Source organism: Hipposideros armiger, unplaced genomic scaffold (assembly GCF_001890085.2).
Source record: "Hipposideros armiger isolate ML-2016 unplaced genomic scaffold, ASM189008v1 scaffold_326, whole genome shotgun sequence".
NCBI lineage: Eukaryota > Metazoa > Chordata > Mammalia > Chiroptera > Hipposideridae > Hipposideros > Hipposideros armiger.
The window spans coordinates 145,121-167,271 of record NW_017731676.1 but is presented as its reverse complement, the minus strand read 5'-3'; the positions used below and the strand labels follow the sequence as shown (position 1 = coordinate 167,271).

General features: G+C 33.8%; 1 protein-coding gene across 1 annotated transcript in view; it reads right to left on the bottom strand.

The window, feature by feature from the left end:
- The window catches only part of SEMA3E (semaphorin 3E), an 84,780-nt gene that overhangs the window by 36,649 nt on the left and 25,980 nt on the right, over positions 1-22,151 (bottom strand). The window contains exons 4-6 of the mRNA XM_019660707.1: positions 12,407-12,500; positions 2,278-2,397; positions 571-713 (exon numbers count right to left, since the gene is read on the bottom strand). Coding sequence (XP_019516252.1) covers positions 571-713; positions 2,278-2,397; positions 12,407-12,500 — 357 coding nt within the window. The remainder of the gene's footprint in view (positions 1-570; positions 714-2,277; positions 2,398-12,406; positions 12,501-22,151) is intronic.

Here is a 22,151-nt window from a genome sequence, read left to right as displayed (position 1 = left end):
GCCCTCTACAGCTAAGATGCTGAACAACAGCTCAACCTGGAGCTGGGCTGCTGTGAGTAGCCAGCGACGGCGTAGGCTGCAGCCACTGCTGCAGTGGGTTGCCATGGGCTACCGTGTGTAGCCAGCAGCCAGCGTGAGCGGCCAGAAGCCACTGTGAGCAGCCATCCAGAAGCTGGTGACTGATCTGCCTCACCTGGGAAGAGCGCAATGATAGTGCCAACTTGGGCCAGTGAAGCAAAGTCCTCCACAACTAGACTGAAGAACAAAAAGACAGCAACTTGTCTATTCCCCTCTCCTAATTCCCCAGCACTGTTCCCATCCCCCAATTGCCCAGTAAAAAAATCTTTAAAAAAAAATGTGGAAAATCATACAAAATGCAAAGCTCTTTGAAGAGAAAACTTTCAGTAGATATGACATATAAATTTAGACAGTAAATGCAAATTTTAGGCAGCCTACAGAAATAGCAGAAAATGATTTAAAATAGAAACTTATTATAATACAACATTAACAAAGGCCTGACCATAGACTTTGAGAAAAGCAAGCTTAATGAGAGATGAATGTACCCCTCACCATGCAGAGCCGCCCCACTCTGGTGTAAATGGCATGGGCATTATGTTCCGCCTCCAGGGCCTTCTCAGTAAAAAAGAAATACACTTTGTTGTCATCTCGGTCTTCATTGTCAGGAATCATATATGAACCTACAAATTTTGGTTCTACAGAAGGACAAAAACAGAAGAAAAGTGTAATAGTTATTATAACAAAATAATTTGTTAATAAGTTATCACATGAAAGCTTCAGTTTAACTTACATTATTTATGAATAAAATATTTCTTTGAAATTTTATATTAAATATTAAAAATCATGTAGATATCACCATTATATTTGCAATCAACAGGTTTTTAAAAAATATATATATTAGAGGGCAATTTAACTGGAAAATAAAAGAGTCAAGTAGGAAATAAATAATTTTGAACACCATACGTTATATGTAGACTTGAACTGCATTCAAAGGAGGACAGATTTGGGGCACCATGATGGTAAGCTCTATAAATTTTGCCCCATATATATAAAAGTCAGTGTAAATATATGAAAAATACCTTAGTAAAAAAGTCTACTATTATTTTTATATTCATAAATTATCTAGCAATCTAGCTCATGAAAGACCATTTTAATTTTAAGAAAGAAAATTTATGTTTTTGTGTTTGTAGTCTAAGTAACCTGAGTGAATGACCTTTGATTGATATGGTAGTTCAAATATTTTAATAGCAACATGCTGCCAATAATGACTATGCACTTTATATCTTAATAAAACAGCTGAAAACAATGAAAACAATCACCATAAAATGATGTCTTAGTCCCTGGGTACACCAGTGTGCCAAAATATAAAATTATTCCTTACAAAGAATCCTATGTCAGCAAATGGTTAGTGATTCTCCTAGAATTTTTTCTGTAAAGTGCAATGTGATCCTATTCAAACAAGCAAAGCAAAGCAATCAACTAATACCAAATTATACCCATTGATGAAACAACTTATTGAATGAAAGGGTTTTTAACTTTACATGGATTTGCTTTGTTTTCTCCAGTTAAATCCTGATTTCTAAGCATTGCCATAAATGTAGTTTGGTTTTATAATAAAGCCAATCCATTTTGATATAAAATGATATACACATATCATGCATATTATTTGAACTCACAAATATTGCTAATTTTACAAATCCTAAACTTTTTAAAAAGTTTATACATTATGTTTGCCATTATCATAAAAATGACAAATTCCCCATGAGCTCTAGACTCATGTTCAGTTGTGATTTTTTTTTTTTTAAAGATTTTTGTTGGGGAATTGGGGGAAGGGGAACAGACAAGTTGCTGTCCTTTTGTCCTTCAGTCTAGTTGTGGAGGACGTTGCTTCACTGGCCAAAGTTGGCACCATCATTGCGCTCTTCCTGGCTGAGGCAGATCAGTTGCCGGCTTCTGGACAGCCGTTCACTGCGGCTGCTGGCCGCTCACACTGGCTGCTGGCTGGCTACACATGATAGCCCATGGCAATCCATTGCAGCAGTGGCTGCAGCCTACGCCGTCGCCAGCTACTCACAGCAGCCCAGCTCCAGGTTGAGCTGTTGTTCAGCATCTTAGCTGTAGAGGGCAGTGTCACTGGCCCTCATATGTGGGATCCGAACCGGGGCCCTCTGGCATCCCAAGCCAGCTCTTAACCATCGCGCCACTTGGCTGGCCCTCAACTGTGACTTACATACTAGTACTCTTACTCCTCAGCCCTACCTTTCAGCAGGCGCTCATCATCATGCTCGGTGCGAATATGGGCCAGTCGTCCCATGCTCCGGAAGAGGGCCGCATCTCTGCCCCAGTAGTCACTGTAGAGCCCAGCAAACAATTCACTACCTACATGGAAACATCAGTTAAAAAATAAGTCAGTGCTTGTTTCAGGATCTGAAGACAGTGTATAAACTACAATTACATTGAGTTTACCAAGAATACGACCTTATGAAATTAATACTATTGTTAAGGGCGTGCATGGTATAGTCAGACTGCCAGTTTCAGTTCTGACTCTGCCACTTACCAGCTGAGTGAACTTCACCTCTCAGTTTCCTCATTTATAAATAGGAATAGCACCCAAAAGGGTTAGAGTAAAGAACTTTAAAGGATAGCTGGTACATACAAAGACCTATGAGTATTTGATAAATAACCTGGTTTGATCTTATTTTACTAAATGTCTCTTAACCTTCATAACACAGGGTATATTATTATTATTATTATTATTATTATTATTATTAGTATTATCATCATCATCATTATTATTATTGGTATTATATGTGGGTCAGCTAACTCAATTCCTTTACGTAACAAGAAATTGCTTCTATTAACATGATTTTAGCGTGGGAGCTACAAAGTCTGACAAAGTTGTATATGATCCAATTAGTTGTCATTTAATTTGTAAGTTTATGGCCTAGTTAGGAAAACTATAAAGAGTTCATAATTTAATTGGGCAGTCACCAGAATGAATGAAGTTAGCGGTAGGCTTAGAATCAGACTGAGGAGGGGAGGAGGGTGGTAGAAGACAATGAAATGGGTTAAATATATGGTGAAGAAGGAGAACTGACTCTGGGTGGTGAGCACACAATGTGACACATAGATGAAATATTATAGAAATGTACACTTGAAACCTATGTAACTTTACTAACTATTGTCCCCCCAATAAATTTAATTGAAAAAAATCAGTTGAGAAATGCACAAACATAAGTAGTGTCTCACGAAATGACAATGTGCTTTTGGAGCCAGCCAGAAGGACAGACATTAAAACAGCTTATAAGAAGGGAAAGAAAACGTTTAACAACTAGAAAAATAACATAAGGCTATACCTGGAGCTCCAGAAAGCTTGAGAGCTATACACCTCTCAAGCACAGGGACTTGGAATCCACTTTTGTCAAAGTGACAACAAAAGATAATCAGTGTGCCCACCAGTGGTTGTTCTGGGCTTAGGCAGCTCGGCAGTCCTGTCCCAGGAAAGATCTCTGAATGAGAAGCAAGTGATGGCAGCACACCACCGGAAATAGCAACCTCAATTTAGGGTGGTAAAATTATTTTCTTAATGAGTGTCACAACAGTGGTCAAGTTTAAAAACACAGAGATGATGAGCACACTAAACTCAAAGAATTAATGCTTTTCTATTAAATTTGGAATGTGTACCTAGGCATACACATAATATTTAAAGTGCTTTAAAGTTTAAGAGAATTCAAATTAATTGTATTTCCAATTTAATATATTTTAACTGTACCCTGAATTTTAGAATTATTAAAGTGACAGGTATAAAAATTTGGCCAAGGATATAAAAAGATTTGAAAGAACTTGAGTGTAGTATTTATATATATTATTGATTAGATTTTTAAGAATTGTTTTAATATTTATGAAAGCTTTTCCCTAAGGTGAGGCCTTTCAAACTTCTAAAAACTTGAATAGATTAAATATATTTGTATGCTTTAAAATTTGATAAAGTAATCAACTGAGTTATAAATAGGACACTTTGTAAGGAAGTATATTTTCAACATAAGTTAACTGACTTAATTTTTAAAAAGTAAAGATGTTTGCTAGTTTTACCAGATTTAGAAATAAAATGAGATATAAATTGAATTCAAAGGCTTAAGAAAAATACATCTTTAGAAATGTTATTATAATAAACTATTTTTCATTTACAAAAGAAAAACACATAACTGTAAATAGGTTTTACAGTTCTCAAAATTCACTATGGATACTTAAAAATTATATAGGATACAGATAAATAAAATACAGGTTTCCCACAAAAGAATTCAATTTATAACGAGGCATGTTATATAAGAAAGAGAGAAAGAGGGTAGGGAGGGAAGGAGAGAGGAGACACAGAAGCAAATGTGATAAAATATTAACAACTGGTGAGTCAAGGTAAGTGGCATAGGGGGAAATTTTACTCCTCTTTCCATTTTTCTTTGTATTTGAAAATTCCCAAGATAAATTTTTTTGTAAAAAAGAGTTGTATTTGTTGAATTCATCCCATATATTCAATGTATGCTGAGAGGAATGAGAAGGAAAATAACAAAAGTGAAAAAGATGCTTTACATCTGGACTTAAGAAAATATAACTTGGTAGAGAAAGGTATACCAGAGCTCTTAGTTAGGCACATTCTTTAGTAATAGTTGGGGAAAAGAACAACATAATTTATATCAAAGTCAACTAGTGTTAGTTGTTATTGGAAGCAATTTCTTGTTACAACTAGAAATTTTAAATCCAAATGTGGAGAAAGAGTATTTTGAGATAAAATGCAGTCAGTGGTTAAGGATATGAACCATACTTGGGATTCTGCACTTCTTGAACGTGAATAAAAGAGTCACGCTGAAGTCGTTAAAAGGCCGTGGGGAGAATCCACTCTATGACATAAATGAACGAGTGGACCATAAAAGAGTGAATTGATTATTGAACCACCATAGTGAGTATTCTCCTGAGATGTTTTTGTGTTTAATTATTATACTTGATTACATTTCCCATCTAAAATATAAAGGTCATTTTGTAAAATTGTTTTAAATGTGACTTATTTTTCTAATATTGACTGGGCTGAATGTTTAATGCATAATAAGGACAAAATATAGATTTCTTAAAAATCATGGCAGTTTTCTATTTCATAAGTTTTTAATATTTAATTTCCTAAAATATTGCTAGAACTTTGATATCTGAAAATGTTATGATTATGGGAAACAAATATTTATATTAGTCCCCATCAGTTTTATTGCATTTATCCCAATTTGATATATTATTTCAAAGTTCTACTTGTTTTAATCAATTCTATAAACTTAACAAACAAGTACCCCTTGGAGCCACTAGATGGCAACCCTATGATGCCAAATAATAATATATCCAGGGTAGTTTATCTGCACAAAGGAAATAAAAAAGAAAAAAGATGATATATTACCAATTTTACCCAATTTCCCTTTTTGTACCCAGATAAAAGAAAATAGTTTATGAACAATTCAAAAAACACAATGTGAACTGTATGACTTAAACTTCAAAGAGGCTAAACAGGTGCCCAAATCTATATGCTGTGTAAACTGAACCAAATGTGTTTCTATTGGAAACGTTAGAGTTTCCTCAGAAGGAAAAGATTCTCCTTTCTTATCTTATTATCAGTGTGAAGAACAAAATAAATTCATACTAATAGATAATAATTATGTTTGGGAAAATACTTTCCTAAGAAAAAATAAACACTCTAATGAAAAATAATAAATTAGAATAAGCACAAATGTCACCTAATAGTAATTAAATGAGCAAAAATGCCATCATTATAATAATTGATAGTATTTACGGTAAATACATACTGCGTAATTGAAAACCTTACTTTAAAATTATAACCATTTGGTATAGAGAAAATCTGTGCATCAACTTCATAGAGCACAAAAATAACATCTGGATAAATCATATTTTCATGGATGAAAAAGGAAAAAGTTTCATATAAGTAATAAAATATGTTTTAGAGTTTCAGTGATAAGAACACTTTTCTATGTGTAGGTCTATGAAGACATGATATTTAATAAATGTATTAGCTTAGCCATAATGAACTGGCATATAACCTATTTTGATATTCTGACTATAAATAACCACTTGGTTTTTATGCCATATATAATTTTTCCTTATAGCACTGGCTCCTCATGGTAACTGATGCTATGTTAATTTTAGATGGTCAAGTGTGGTTATAATTAAAAAATAAAACACACATCTGCAGGGTATTTTGACAGGTGAATGTAACTTATCATTGTCATGCTCAACAATAGTCTCTATGTACAGATACAAGAACAGTGGGAATAGCTCTCTCTACATTAGAAACCTGGCAAACGAAGCCTCCAGCTCGAAATCTGTTGTTTGACCTTAGCAAAACCGTTCAACATTTCATGGTCTCCGAACCTGCAAAATCAGAGACCTACATGTGATTTCTTGAGCCTGCCAAGCCTTTATGTTCTCTGCTGCCCTTGTGTTGACCTAGAATTCACCTCCTTTCCTACTTCACCTCCCATTTACCTGGCCATTGCACATTTTCTCCATGAAGCCTTCCCTGACCAAGCTTTTGTTAGTTTCATGGCACCTAGTACCACCATAGCCCCTGTGCCTATTTGCATCTTATTGCTCATCCTACTGTATTGTAATTGACTCCTTGTGTGTTTTACATTATGCCTCACTAGAATGTAGACTTCTCGATGTGTCTTATATATTCTTTTGTCCCCAGTATCTTGCACTGTGTCTGGAATACAGAAAATACTCACCAAACATTGATTGCATCAATGCATGGCACAATGAATTGATAAATTAATATATCCAAAACCTCTTTCAGGTGATTAAATTAAAAAAAAAAAGCTATGAAATGCAATAACAAAAACTCATGATACGATTCTGATTTTTTCAAAACTGCTTCAGGGAGAAATATCAAAAGAAATTTTAAAAAACCTATTAGGCATTTATATAAATTAATAAACTTCTTTGAAATTTGGCTCCTCAAGAAGCCTTGTTATTTAATCATTTTAATTCATGAACACGGTGGCTCTGTTTTTTTCTAATATTTTTAATAGTGTCAATCCTGAAAGATCGTGTCTACACTAAGCTGCTTGTATGAAAGAAAATAAGATAATCATTTGACTCGGCAATATACAAAAAAAAAATCCATTGCAAATAATTCCAATTTAAAATGCACAATTAAAATACTTTCCTACATCACTCCTTTTTTTTACAATACAAACTCGAATTGAAGTTTTACTTAAAAGTATTGCAGTGCTTTAATATTATATGGAATTTACAAGGGCTTTGTTCATAGACTGTATATTAATCAATTGGAGTTTTTAGTCACCATGTTGGAAACATAGATCTTAATTGTTTAGTGAGAAAAATTCAAAGTGATTTTCCATACCCTTCTTAAGTTTTACTTAAGCATTTCTCCTATTTATGCTGTAAAGGTCTCCAAATCTAATGTAAAATACATTTGCCTCATGGAAAGCACATGGCTATAGGATGATTTAACTGTCTCATTTCATAACTGAACTATATACTTTTGTTAGAAAATTATTCTACTTTAGATGCACTATTTTGCAGAATGACTATGACACGAATAACTGAAAACAGAAGTGCACTTGGGAGGATAAAGATGGATAAAAATTATCTGTAAAATCCAACATCCCAGTTCTCACTCCTACTCTGCTTAGAATGCTGAAAGAAACTGGAAAGAACATGTTTTATTTTGTTATGTACGTGTTGTTTGGGCTTTTTGTTTGTTTTTGTTTTGGGAGAAATTCAGCACTAGCTATCAATGTTAAAAGAAGGTGGTTTCTGAGGCACAAAGATAAAAGAAAAATGTGTTTGAACCCATTCATTAGTCTCTGCTGGGACTCAGGGTGGTACTCTGGGTTTTCTTGGTGGCAAACCAGTGACATGGATACTGGCATGTTCAAACCAGTTTCCTAAGGTAGAGGAGCTCAATAGGGAATTGAAGAGTAGAACTTTTTTTTCTTCTGTTTTGTTTGTTTGGTTTTGTTTTATTTTATTTTAAGGAAACCATAAGCAAAGCAATCAAACAGCTCCTTAGAGACTAACAGTTACAGCCAGAAGCAACAGTTAGCATGTGGATAGCTGGCATTCTGCCCAATGTGAGAGAGCAGTAGTCTTGGATAAGAAATTACAGATATTCTTCAGGGACAGAAACGTGGTAAGGAATAACTTTAAGTTTAGTTTCTGTCCAGTTGGGATGAATTCAAGAAATGAGCCAGCACATTCACTTGTTACATGTATAGAGGTTGCAATTATAGAGATGTATATTGTACCTTCATTTAGATATTTTCATTTATTTTTCTAATATTATTAAGTCCTGTTTTATGTGAGAATTATTCATTCATAACTCTGCCCTGAATATAAATGTACTTAATTAAAAAGAAACATTTATTTATTTTAAAAAGTTTTAATGTTAAGATCTTGAAATAATCACTTAAAATTACCCTGCATGTATTCCAGCTCCCTTTCATTCAATCAACATTGACCTTTAATTCACAGAATTTGTAATGAGGAGATATATTCACAAAGATCTCATTATTATGAATAAAAGTGCAGGAAGGAAACTTCAGTAGCTGTAAACTTTTGTAGATTTATTTGCTGAAAAAAGTAACATAGGACCAAAAAAGTATAAAAAGAAAATTTCAGTGATTGTAAAATATCTTATTTGTGGTTATTTGTTGAAATAAATTTTAGTAAATCTTTAACCTGAGAAGTATCCTACAAAATATCCCAATAACAAAGTTCACATTTTCAAAGCAAAATGTGAAAAAGTACATTACAAATTAGAGTGACTTTCCCCCAAACACTAGTAATATGTAACATGAATGTTAGCATACCTTAGGCACGTCAGGTATGCTAGGTATTAAATTACACTTGGAACTGATAATACAAATCTGGGTCAGAATGAAACAGTTTAAAAAATAGCAATAGAATTGGGAGGGCAAATTATAAGAGAAATCTTGAAGTTACTGCCGGTGTTATCAACTTAATAAGGAGAATATTGCAATAATACCTCAGACATAACTGATGAAAAAGTGTCAGCTATCATTTTTCCTTCTAGGACAAAATGACATATATGTTATTTACAGAATATGTTTCCTGAATTTTTATTTTTGTCAGTCACCAAACCCACTAATTTAGTGGCAAGACAAGTACTAAGTATCTTTGTATGACTTGAAAGGAATAGGCCAGTAATCCAATAATTCATTTCACTAAATAATTAATTGTTTCAATAAACTTTTTAAATGAGGTTGTAATATCTTGTATACTTAAGACCACTTTAAATATAATATTAGTAATCATAGCGGGGAAAGTGTGGCTAAACATGTAGAAATATTATACCTGAGATATGAACTTACATGCCACCCAAAAAAAATTATGTTATTAACAAATGACATTTAAAGAGTAAGGCTAATTAATGGTTGATTCCATTTTGATTGGTTTCTGAACATAGAGAACACAGCTCAATAAGGAGCATGCTTTACTCTTTGAGTTCTGTTTCATATAGAATCATTATGTTATTAACATTTTATTTCTAAATTAAATTCTAAATTTAATAAAAATGTAATTCATTAACTTGTCTTTCATCTAGCAAATAATCCTCATTCTTATTCAATGTTTCTAAGCTTTTACTCCATGTCAATTGAATTTCAAGTAACTGAAATTTAAATTCTATCCTTAGTTAAGAAATTATAATACACTCTTTCATTTGCAAGCCCATTTTTTTTCTTTGGGGGCCTTGTTAGTTTTATGAGTTTTGTTACAAATTCAAGCTTTTTATCATGAATGTGCATCTTTATGTAAACAGGCATTAAATGTTAAGAGTGACCTATAATTAACAAAGAAACAAAGAGGCAGCAATGGTCTAAAGACTCTGGGTGGTGATTACACAATGCAATCAATATATAGATGATATATTATACAAGAGTACACTTGAAAGCTATATAATTTTACCAACCAATGTCACCCCAATAAATTTAATAAAGACAAAAAATAATAAAAGAGTTAAATAAGAGAATGTAAGACACTAAATAAATAAATAAATAATAAATAAAGATGTTCATTTTTTTGCCGGTATTGTCCTAACCCATCAGTAGAGAACATGTGTGGTCATAAAATACCACATTAATTCATTCTTTCCCTGTCAGAGTAAGCTACACTGAGTTTGCCAAATTCCAACACAGGTAGCTCCGTTTTTCCAGCCCAAATTCCTGCTGCTTTTGCAATTGGGTAAATTATTTCTACTTCCTCTCTTTTAAAAAGTTGCTGGCTCACTTAGGTTATCAGGTTTCCATCTCAGTGGCTGCTACATTTCCATCGTGAGTGAATGATCTCTCAAAGGTACTTTGGGATGAAAGGTAGTGGATAAATGTGAAGAATTATATTTTTGTTTCTTCTCTTTGGAGGGATTACTCTATAACTTTTGTGTTTAGCTTGGAGGGCCCTTATGATTTGATTTCTCTTATGAAAAGCGAAGCAGCCACCCAGATGGCAAGCACTTCACATTTCAGCAGAATGTAATTCGATTTGGAAGTTCAATGGAACTCACTTGGAAATGTCCCTCCAGTAATATTTTCCCGCTTAAAAAATTCAGTTTCAAATTTCTGGCTTCATGCATAAACAAGCTGCAGGGGGTCTCAGTGGTGAGTGGCAGGGTGGCAAACAAAATTACTTTTAACAATTTAAATGAAATGTTAAAAATAAATGATATTCATATCTTCTTAGGATTTCACTATAAAAGTAGCATTTACTGTGTAATTTTTGACTTTCAATACCACTTGTCATAATCTTATGAATAATATCCCTAAATTTATTTTGGTCATTCACTTATTTAGGAACCTTAGTGAGTATTCCATTCAGTTAATATTTTATAGGAGGTCTTTTCTATATAGTGAAAGAAAGATGATAAGAAAGTCTCTTTCATACAAATATATTCAAATTTTAAATATATGCATCTTAAAAGTCATAAAAATATTAGGAAAAAACTGTATGAGTCTATCAAATGCATGTATATTAATTCATATGATGCCAATCTACTAGAAATTTCTAATATTTATGGATCAGACATTTGCCAAAAGTATCATTACTAAGGTTTTCATTCCTACTAAGCCTAAATTGACATAGGAAACACTATTCCTATATTAAAAATCTCCCTTATATTCTGTTTACTGACACACACACACACACACACACACACACACAGGTTAGTCAAGGAACTCAAGATTTAAAATATATTTTCTTTAAATTTTATATTCTTTAAAAATATTACATCTCTTTATTTAAGCCTCTGAAGAACCTAATTACTATGTGATAGTCTCATCTTACACTTCTCAAATTGTGAAGCTGAAGTAAAAAATTATCAGGGGGAATTTTAAGTTTTAACTATTTATGTAAAGTAGAAAGTCTCTACATGTTTTCTACACATTTTCATTTTCTGGAAACAGCATGACCTAATATTAGCATATAACTAGGTGCTGCAAGGGTAATAACAGAACCTTGTACATCCTACCATACCTATAACAGAACCTGTCATCGCTGAGAAAACGAATGATTCCTAACAGCAACTATGTTACGTGTCAAGTATCACTCTCTTCAGTCTTATACTTGGGAACCCATTCGTCCATCCGTCTGTACCATCCCAGTGCTGGAATACTTTAACAACTGCCATTTTCAACCCCAAATAGTATGAAAGAGAAAGGAGAGTATTTCACTGTGTCTTAAGTAAAATTCTCACATACTTCATCTAATTAAATTGAATCAAACTGAAATCTAGATCAGGCATGACAAGCTTATGCTATTATTCCAATGTGGACATTGAGTGGTAATTTGCACTGGTTGACCTGTATAGTTTACATTCTGCATTAACAGGAATTTGGATAATAACTTTGAAGTTCTCAATTAGGGTGCTTTTCTGTTGCATTCCACTGATACCGAGACAGGCACCAATAAAAGAATACTACAAGTTCCCCTAAAATCATACAATAACTAAAACAAAGAATGAATATATGCTAAAATGGTTTGTGTTCTCTAGCTAAATGTTTGTAAAATATTCACATAATTGCATTTTGTGAACAATAAATGGGACAATGCAAAATGTCTTATTTCAGGTATTAAATGACAATTTCTGGCTTCAGAATGAGACATGTGTACTTCATAGCAGTTGCATTTGTTTTAGAGTCAAATTGATTCAAGTTAGCATGGTTGAAATTTAATATCTTTGCTCCCAGTACAAATCAACAGATAAGACAAGGTAACATATATAAAGAAATGCCAGAAGAATGTAACTGAGCTTTCAAAATCAATACGACTACCGCCTGATGTCTGAGGCAGCAATAATTACCAATTAAAGTGGAGATGAAGGAAGAACTGGGATCAAAGGGACACCGGCCCCTTCCTCTCTCAGATCTGTGTGGTTCCAGGTGAAACAGGGGATCCTTGAAAGAAAACCAAAAATACCATTATGCAAGTACCAACTTTAATAAGAACTGCTCAGATAAATATATTAACCTTAATTATTTAAAACAGGTATTGTAAACAGGGCACCATGAGTGACATCAAGTTTTTAGGAATAAACTGGGTTTTATGAAAAAATACACAGGTTTTGCAGACCCATATGGGTTTTCTCACTCCTCCCAAAAAGTATACAGGTGATGAAATGAATGAAATTAGCAGTTTTCATCACATGATCAGACAGTGTTTGTTATTCTGAGATATTCCAAAGGAATTAAAATATGCTGAAAAAAGGAAAGTCAAAAGGAGATTTAGTGATAAACATAGACATGGGCTTTTATTCCATAAGACCATTATTGATTGTTTGGACTGTATGCAAAAAAAAAAAGATAAAATTTTCCATCAATAATCAGGAATATTTATTTCTAATCAATTTTATTCTTCATCACATATTCTTTGTATAGACAACTAACATTTACTAATTCAGAGATGGTTACTGTATAATTACTTGACTATATATGTATAAGTAAATGTCATTCTGAGCAATATTTCAGTTTGGCTTTACACAAGTGAGATATTGAAAATTAATATTTCCATGAAAAACTACTACTTTATTGGTTCATACCACAAGCACATAACCACAGGTACTTTCTCAGAATGTTCTCAAATTTCAAAATTCTCATCAACTGATATTTTTATAATTAATCTCCATTAATGAGCTATAAACGGTTTGGATTACAGAAAATTAGCTTGGAAAAGTGACCAAAAAAAAAAAAAACAATATTGAAAATTTGGTAGAAAAAAATGACCGATGAACCTTGAACAACACCAGAGTCAGGGGTGCCTACCCCCTGAAGTCGAAATTCGTGGACAACCATAGTCAGCCTTCTGTATTTATGGATTCCCAGCCACAGATTGAAAATTCAGTTGACTCTTGGTTTTCTAAAAAAAATACGATATATGTGGGCCTGCGCAGTTCAAACCCATTTTGTTCAAGTGTCAATTGTGCTTTGCAATAGAATATTGCTGATCCTGCTCATTGGGACATATATGGGTGGCCTTGCCCATCTGTGAATCATGAAACTATAAATAATACTCAAGTCCTGAGTGACCTTCGAGAGTTGCATGTACTTCTCTTGAACTTTATCTTGACTTTCCTAGTCTCTCCAATCATTCCACTTTATCTTTTTCCTCCTTATGTTGCCATTCTTACTTGATACACTTTCCTCTTTCTCTCCATAATATTCTAAAATCACCATTTTGATTCTGCCTTTCCAAAACCTTTTTGGCAAATGCAGAGCTCACCTGATCCCTATAACCCTCTGAGTCTTATCCTTGAAATTGAACCATAACCTATAGAACAAATGTGTCCTCCTGACCCAGTGTGTGATGAAGCTAATGTCCTGGGCCAAAAAAAAAAAAGTTTTACCTATTTATATGCTTTACACAAATTAGTAGAGAATAAGAACTCCAGTAAATCATTTGAGACATTTTTTGTGTTCACTAACCACAGATGAAATTTGCAATGACATGACAAGAAAACGTTTGTTCAAATGAATTAGAATTATTGGTCCACCCAGCAAATACCTATGCTAAAGGGGTTTCAACTAAATTTGTGAAATAATTCCATATATGGAGGAGGAAGTGATCAAGCCTATGAATATAATAGCTGTTTGGCCCTTTAGTCACTGCCACTTTACAAAATATTTGGAAAAATAGGCAGGGTATACATATTAGATATGTTCAGATACAGTCAAATATCTAAATGTTTGGTCATAGCTATTGAAGAGATATACTGAACTGCTTTTTTTGGGCAGGGTGGGAGGATTTAGTTTACACTGTATGCTCTTGTGCTATTTGAATTTTCCTTTTCTTCTAATTTTTAGTTTTTATTTTTTTTAATTGAGGTATAATTGACATATAACCTTAGTTTTAGGTGTAAAACATCATGATTCAATATTTACATATACTGTAAAATGATCATCACAATAAGTCTAGTTAACATCCATTACCATACATAGTAACAAAACATTTTTTTCTTTTTTATTAGTATTATTTTTTATTAAAAGTTTTGAGGTGGCAACGGTTAGCAAAGTTACATAGTCTTCAAGTGTACAATTCTATAATACATCATCTATATATCACATTGTGATGAGAATTTTAACGTCTACACTCTTAGTAGAACTGTTTTCTTAAGTCACGATTTTCTATAGCTTCAAAATTCTGTAATAATCAACTTTTTTATCTCTATTGATTGATGAAGTTGATTTCTCCAGTGGATATAATTAGACACCTTACACACTAAAATTGAAACTGCAAGAGAAAAACAAGTATATTGCTTATTTATTCAAGTACAATACATTCTTTAACTTTAAACTGTCAAGGGGGTACAACCGCTAGGAAATGCAAACTGTTAAGAATTCTAAGATCAAGAGAATTCCAGATTTTGAAGAACTGCAAAGTTAGATGAAGTCAATATTTCTTAGAAAAGTCACAGGTTTTCATAAACATAAAGCATAATCTAGTTTCCTTGTGGATTTTGGCATATGTCTGATGCAGCCAGTATCTGACATATCAGTGTATTCAACTTCTAAGAGGAGACTTAATCAATAGGAAACTATATTCACAGAGGCTCTAACTCTTAACAGTTTGAAAATAATTAGGTAAAACTCAGAATCATCCTAGAATTTTTAGTTATGTATGAGACACAATTCTGTGCAATATGTAAATCTGTTTGAATCTGTTAAAGGACATACTCTTTGATGAAACCTCAAGTTTGACAGTGAGAATACATAAACGTTGAATATTGAATACATATATATGCTCAGCGATCTATGCTTCAGGTCCAAACTTAGATGTACCTTGCCTGTACCCTTCCTACCCTTTTCCTGAAGACTTCAAATATCTATCTCTCACTTACTTGATTAATGGCTAAAGCTACCTCAGCAAATAATCATTTAAAATAATGAACAAATTAAACATTTTTACCTGATTTTTATATCACTATTTAAAGAACATATTTTTCAATAGATTAGATAGATGGATATCCATGTTAATTTTTAAAATGCATGTTTTCAATGTATACCCGTATATAGCACCACGAGGTACACTTTAAATATCTCACAATTTTACTTGTCAATTATACTTCAGTAATGCTGAAAAATGCATGTGTTTTCTGTAGTTTCTAATTTTTCTGCCCACTAATGATTTTAAAAAAGGCAAACTATTGGAACATCCCTGCTTTAGAAAAGCAACATATTTTTCTGTACAAGGAGAAAAAAAAGTCCAAATCTTTAGAGGATACAATCATCTCATCCATACATAACACTTGGTTAATAATGCTTCAGGAGTTAAATAATACAAAAATGGGAGAAATGTCAAATTAGACTGTAAAGTGTAATACATCTTAAATTTGAAGACTACTGCAATGTGTATTTTAAAGACTACAATATTTTAACAAAATAATAAGGAGTTGCTTTAAACATCTGTGAATTCTATAAATCCTCTGTCTTATCACTTTGCATAGGTCATCTTTGACACTCTCTCCAAACTTGGCTGATTGATAGATGGATATTTTAATTACTAAATTAAGATGTTGTTATCTAGCACAGAAAGCTCTACATTTATTTTTATTAATCAGAACATATCTTTCTGCAGGAGTGTAATATAGGTGCTATCAATGTTCTTTATTTGAACCATTGTATGTCATAAAACAGTAATATTGTGTCTGTTTTTTACTTTATTTTGAATTACTAAGTTAAATGAAGCTGTAACAAAAATGTTGCTCAGTTTGTTTTTTTAAACAAAGGCTATTATGCTGTTATTACTAAAATAACATTTGATAGTAAAAAACTGGTAAAGGGTTGGCATTTTTCATATAAGTGACTTGAGAGTCTGTCTACAACCATATGCAACTTCACATTGTTGTTATTTTGAGCCCAGTCTCCTTTGTTGATTCAAGTAATAGTTCCATCACAAACATTGCCTGTAACAAATGAGGGAGTAGCTTCAATAAACTTCATCTAAGCACATTTTGTGCAATCATAACCTTAAGTCATATTTATATGACACCTCAGAGAAGGTAAACAAAAGAAGCCAATGCCAGTAAGAACATGATCTTTCACGTATTAAATCAATACTTGATGGCGTTGTTAAAAATAATCTGTCTGTAGTTAAGGCTAATTAAAGTTTTGTCTCTTTTATAGCTAGAGATATTAGAGATAATATGAAAACTAAACTATGTTTCTGGCCCCGTTTTATTGCACCTCCTAACATTTCCACCATGCCTTCTGAAACCCTTTCTTCGTGGTATGTAAATCCTTAAGACCACACTCAATTTAAAACATACTTCAACACCTCTTTGCCTTAACTGAGTCACAGCTCCCATACTAGTCAAAATCATAGAGCCTCAAAAATGTCAACGTCCTGATCCCTGGAATCTCTGAATATCTTACTTTACCATGTCAAAAAGACTTTGCAGATGTGATTAAGTGCCTCCAGATGGCAAGACTATCTTGAATTATCCAGGTGGGCCCAATGACATCAGTCTTTAAAAATGTCAGAGAAGAAGAATGTGATGATGATAGCAGAGACCCAACTAAAGTGATGCAATGTGAGGAATACTAGGCCTGCCATTCATTGCTGGCTTTGAAGACGGAGTAATGAGGCCATGAGTCATGAAGTGTGTGTGGTCTCTAAGAAGCTAGAAGAGACAAGGTAAGAGAGTCTCCCCCTAGATCTTCCAGGAGGAAGCAGCCCTGTTGACACCTTGATTTTAGCCCAGTGAAAATCATTTCAGACTTCTCACCTACAGAACTATGAGATAAAAAAAAATGTGTTATTTTATGCCATTAAATTACTGTTAATTTGTTACAACAGCCATAGAAAAGTAATACTCCTCTAGCTCCTATGAGGACACTGCTTCCTGCCTAAGTCCTTTAAGATGGTGGCTCCCTTTTCGCCCACACTCTACATTCTGTAAGGAAATACTAACACAATTCCGGCTCCCCCCATCCAAATTCCAAACTACTGTACCATCAACCATTCTTCTCAAGACTCATGCCATCCATCTGTGCAATCAATTTGTTGCTGGCACCCACTGACATTGCATCACTCATTCACCTTCACAGCCTTCTTCTACATCTTAAATCCACCCTTTGCATGATAATGTCAACGTCCATGTGCCCCTTCCACAATCCAACCTAATGGTTCCTATCTCCTCAGTGAAAATAAACTTCAGACCCCTGCATTTCAGCCACAACACCAAGGCCATGCCAGAGACCACATCATCCAGTACAACTGCTCAAAGAGGGAATGGTAAGCTAGACTGTTCTGTTGATTCCCCACAGCATCTCACTCTTCTAGCTTTTCTCCATGATTATTCGTAACACTATACATATTTTTTGACCTGATACAAATCTCCGGAGTTGGGACTGTTTTATTTTTTTCAAAATACAAAAGTCCCTTCCTTCTTCTCCCCCTTAGTCAGCCCTCAACTCCTTTATCCCATCTTCTCTCATCCATGTGTCTGCCTTCCCCATTCTTAAACCTCGGATACTGATAACTGCTGGAGAAAACCATTCAAAAACATAAGACAATCACTAACAATCTGCCCTCAAAACCTCCAGGAGATGTATTTGTCTCTTTAGTTATGCCCTTTTATCATTCTTTTGAGCAGCTACTTACTCAAGCACCCTAACATATGACCTCTCTGGACACTCAGAAGACAACCTCACACCTTATGTTTAATAGGGAAAATAAGTTTACATCATTTACGGAATTATTTTTTTTAAATCAATGTTTCCTGTTTGTCAGGGCCTGACCCTGGAACTAGAAACACAGTTGTCAACAAAGTGAAGCCCCCAGCCCCATCACTCTACAGTTCTCATAAAATGACTCCAGATAGACTTTTCTGTCCTTTTTCTTAATTATAGGGTTGTCGGAAAAGTCATGATATATTTTTTCTATGTTTTTTGTTGCAAAAATGTGTCATGACTTTTCCAAAAACTCAATATTTCTTATTTAGCAATATTCAACATTATTGCCTGTTCCCTGGCACTTATTTCATTCACTCCTTTACCACTTATCTCCTTAATTTTAACACCAGCCTCCTGAGCAATCTCTCTGGCCCTTAGCCATTAATTCTCTACACTGCTGCCAAAGATTTCTTTCTGAAACATGAATTTCCTCTTATCATTTCCATGCTTTGGATCTTTCATTAATTTCCCACAGCCTACACAGAACAGTCTAAAGTCCTTAGGATTTATTTTTATTTTTATTTTTTATTGTTAGTTTCAGGTGTACAGAACAATGCAATAGTTACCCTTTTCACCCTCACAAAGTAACAACCCCCCTCCCCCCATCTACTGCCCTCCCACCCCCAATATCATGCTTATCTATTACAATTCCATTGATTCCATTCCCACTCTCTACTCCATGTCCTGTGACTATATGTATATATAATTATAGTTGACATACAATATTATTCAACATCAGCTTCAGAAATACAGTGCGGTGGTCAGGCCTCTACACCAACTATGAAGTGGTCTCCCAAAAGGACATGGGTCCATCTGGCCCCCAAGAAATATTTACAACATTATTGATTATATTCCTCAGACTGTCTTGTTCTATCCCTAGGCCATATTGCAATTACCAATTTGCATTGTCTCATCCCTTCCCCTTCTCCTTCATCCCCACCCCCTCCCAACTAACAATGCTCAGTTCTTCCTCTGTGTCTCTGAGACTATCTCCATCCACTTCTCCCATCCGTTCAGTTCCTTAGAATCCACGTATAAGTGAGATCATATGATATTTGTCTTTCTCTGACTGACTTATTTCACTTAGCATAATGTTCTCTAGTTCCATTCATATTGTTGCAAAGGGTACTATTTCCTTCTTCTTTATAGCTGAGTAATACTCCATTGTGTAAATGTACCAAAGTTTCTTAATCCAGTCATCTACCGATGGGCATTTTGGTTGTTTCCAAGTCTTAGCTATTGTGAATAATGCCACAATGAACATAGGGGTACATATATTTTTTCGGATTAATGTCTTGGGTTTTTTTGGATAAATACCTAAGAGTGGGATTGCTGGGTCATAAGGTAGTTCCATTTTCAGATTTTTGAGGTGCCTCCATACTGATTTCCATAATGGCTGCACCAGTCTGCAGTCCCACCAACACTGCACCAGGGTTCCCTTTTCCCCACAGCCTCGCCAGCATTTGTTGTCTGTTGATTTATTGATGATAGCCATTCTGACTGGGGTAAGGTGGTATCTCATTGTGGTTTTTATTTGCATTTCCCTAATGCTAAGTGATGTTGAACATTTTTTCATATGCCTGTTGGCCATCTGTATGTCCTCTTTGGAGAAATGTCTCTTCATATCCTCTGCCCATTTTTTAATTGGGTTGTTTGTTTTTTTGGTATTGAGTTGCATGAGCATTTTATATATTTGGGATATTAACTCCTATCAGATATGTCATTGACAAATATCTTCTCCCATTCAGTAGGCTTCCTTTTCGGTTTATTGATGGTTTCTTTTGTTGTGAAAAAACTTTTAAGTTTGATGTAGTCCCATATGTTCATTTTTTCTTTTACTTCCCTAGCTTGCGGGGATGTATCAGTAAAAATATTGCTCAGAGTAATGTCTGCAAATTTAGACCCTATACTTTCTTCTATGAGTTTTATGGTCTCAGGGCTTATATTTAGGTCTTTAATCCATTTTGAGTCTGTTCTTGTAAGTGGCATAAGGAGGTGGTCCAGTTTCATTTTTTTGCATGTGTCAGTCCAATTTTCCCAGCACCATTTATTAAATAGGCTATCCTTACCCCATTGTAACTTCTTGCTTCCCTTGTCATAGACTAACTGCCCGTATATGCCTGGATTTACTTCTGGGCTTTCTATTCTGTTCCATTGATCAATATGCCTATTTTTATGCCAATACCATATTGTTTTGATTACTGTGGCCCTGTAGTACGTTCTAATGTCTGGAAGTGTGATCCTCCTGTAAAGTCCTTATGATTTTATATAAAATACTTCTTTACCTCTAAAATGCTGCTCTTCCTGTCTGGGTACCACCCATTCTGAACAACTTGGAGGTTTCGGAATGTCACTCACTTGGGCTCATCCATATGTTTAGAATAATGCCCATATAATGTTACATTGCATCACAGGCTTTATCAGCCCCAGGAATCCTGATCTGACCCCTTTGCCTGACCTAGTATGGATTCCTTCCTCCTTCTGTGTCCTCTCAGAGATCACATGAATCCCTCTCTTATGTCATTTGTTTCTACATATTGTAATTGTCTGTCTGTCTGATTCTCTTCCCTACTTACTGGTTTGTGGGGTTTCCTTGAGGAAATTGCCCATGTGACATTTATCTTTGATCACCTGTATCAATAAAATACCTGGCACATAAATGCACAACCTTTTATGTTGTTTGAATAAATATCACCTTTCCAGAAATAAATTGTTTTCTTATCTCCTTTTTACGTGGCACTTGCCTATTTTCTTATAGATCTAAAACGACTCAACAAAACTGTCTGTGGACAGGTATTTTGATTTGAACTAAAACAATGTGTACAAATTATTATGCTATGCTCTGTCATGCATGTTTTCCTGGGGCTGCCTATAGAACACCATCATGGTTCTTTTTTTTTCTGTATTTTGATTGCCATCATCTTTGGTGAAATTGATTACATCGCTGCACTGAATAAAGGAAGACTAGATATGTCCTTAATTTCACCAGTTATTCAATGAAGATAATATTTTATATATACTTTTACAATTTATGATGCAGTCTTGCCAGGATTAATATATTAAAGTTTAGGATAAATAAAACATAATTTAATATCTCATGGCAGATATTATTTTATTAAAATAATATTTTTATCAATAATATATTGATATTATTTTTATTAAAAATAACATCTTGTTTTATTAACAATAAAATATTGGAGAATTATAAAGACAAATTTTATTTTTTCATCTCAAGGCATAAACACAATTATGATGACATTATTTAATTTAAAGTAATATAGAAGTATGACATGACGGTATAAGCATTGTTTGTTAAGGCTTCTCTTCTCCCACATGGCTTTTTTTTTTTTTCATGAGTAAAACTATTCTCTTGTTACTATGGTGCCTAAAAATGAAACTTCAATACAGAATTGAGAGTAAAGACTGTGTTCTTAATTTTTTTTCCAAACAACTGACTTGTCAGAAGTTTTAAATAATTTAATTCATCTTTTTCCCCCATTGTTTTAGAGCAAAGTCTTTGTTTACCTTGTTAAGCTACATATGACAGAAGATACACTGACCTAATTCATTTTAATGCCTCAGGACTCAATATATATATTATTGTTGCAGCATTATACAACTGAGATGTGGACATTGTTCAAAAGAAGTAAAAAGAAAGAACATTTACCATAGAGTGAACAGTACTGATATTATGATGGAAAGCAGTCAAATTCCAAACTTTTATTGCTTTATTTTGCATAGCTCAAGCTGACTGCTAAATTAACTACAAATTCAAGAATGAAGTTTTGCACTTAATTTTGAGAATTCATTGTGATCTTAAATGCAGTGTTTGATTTAGTGCACAATCCAACAAAATAGTAAAAATGGAGTAATGTAATA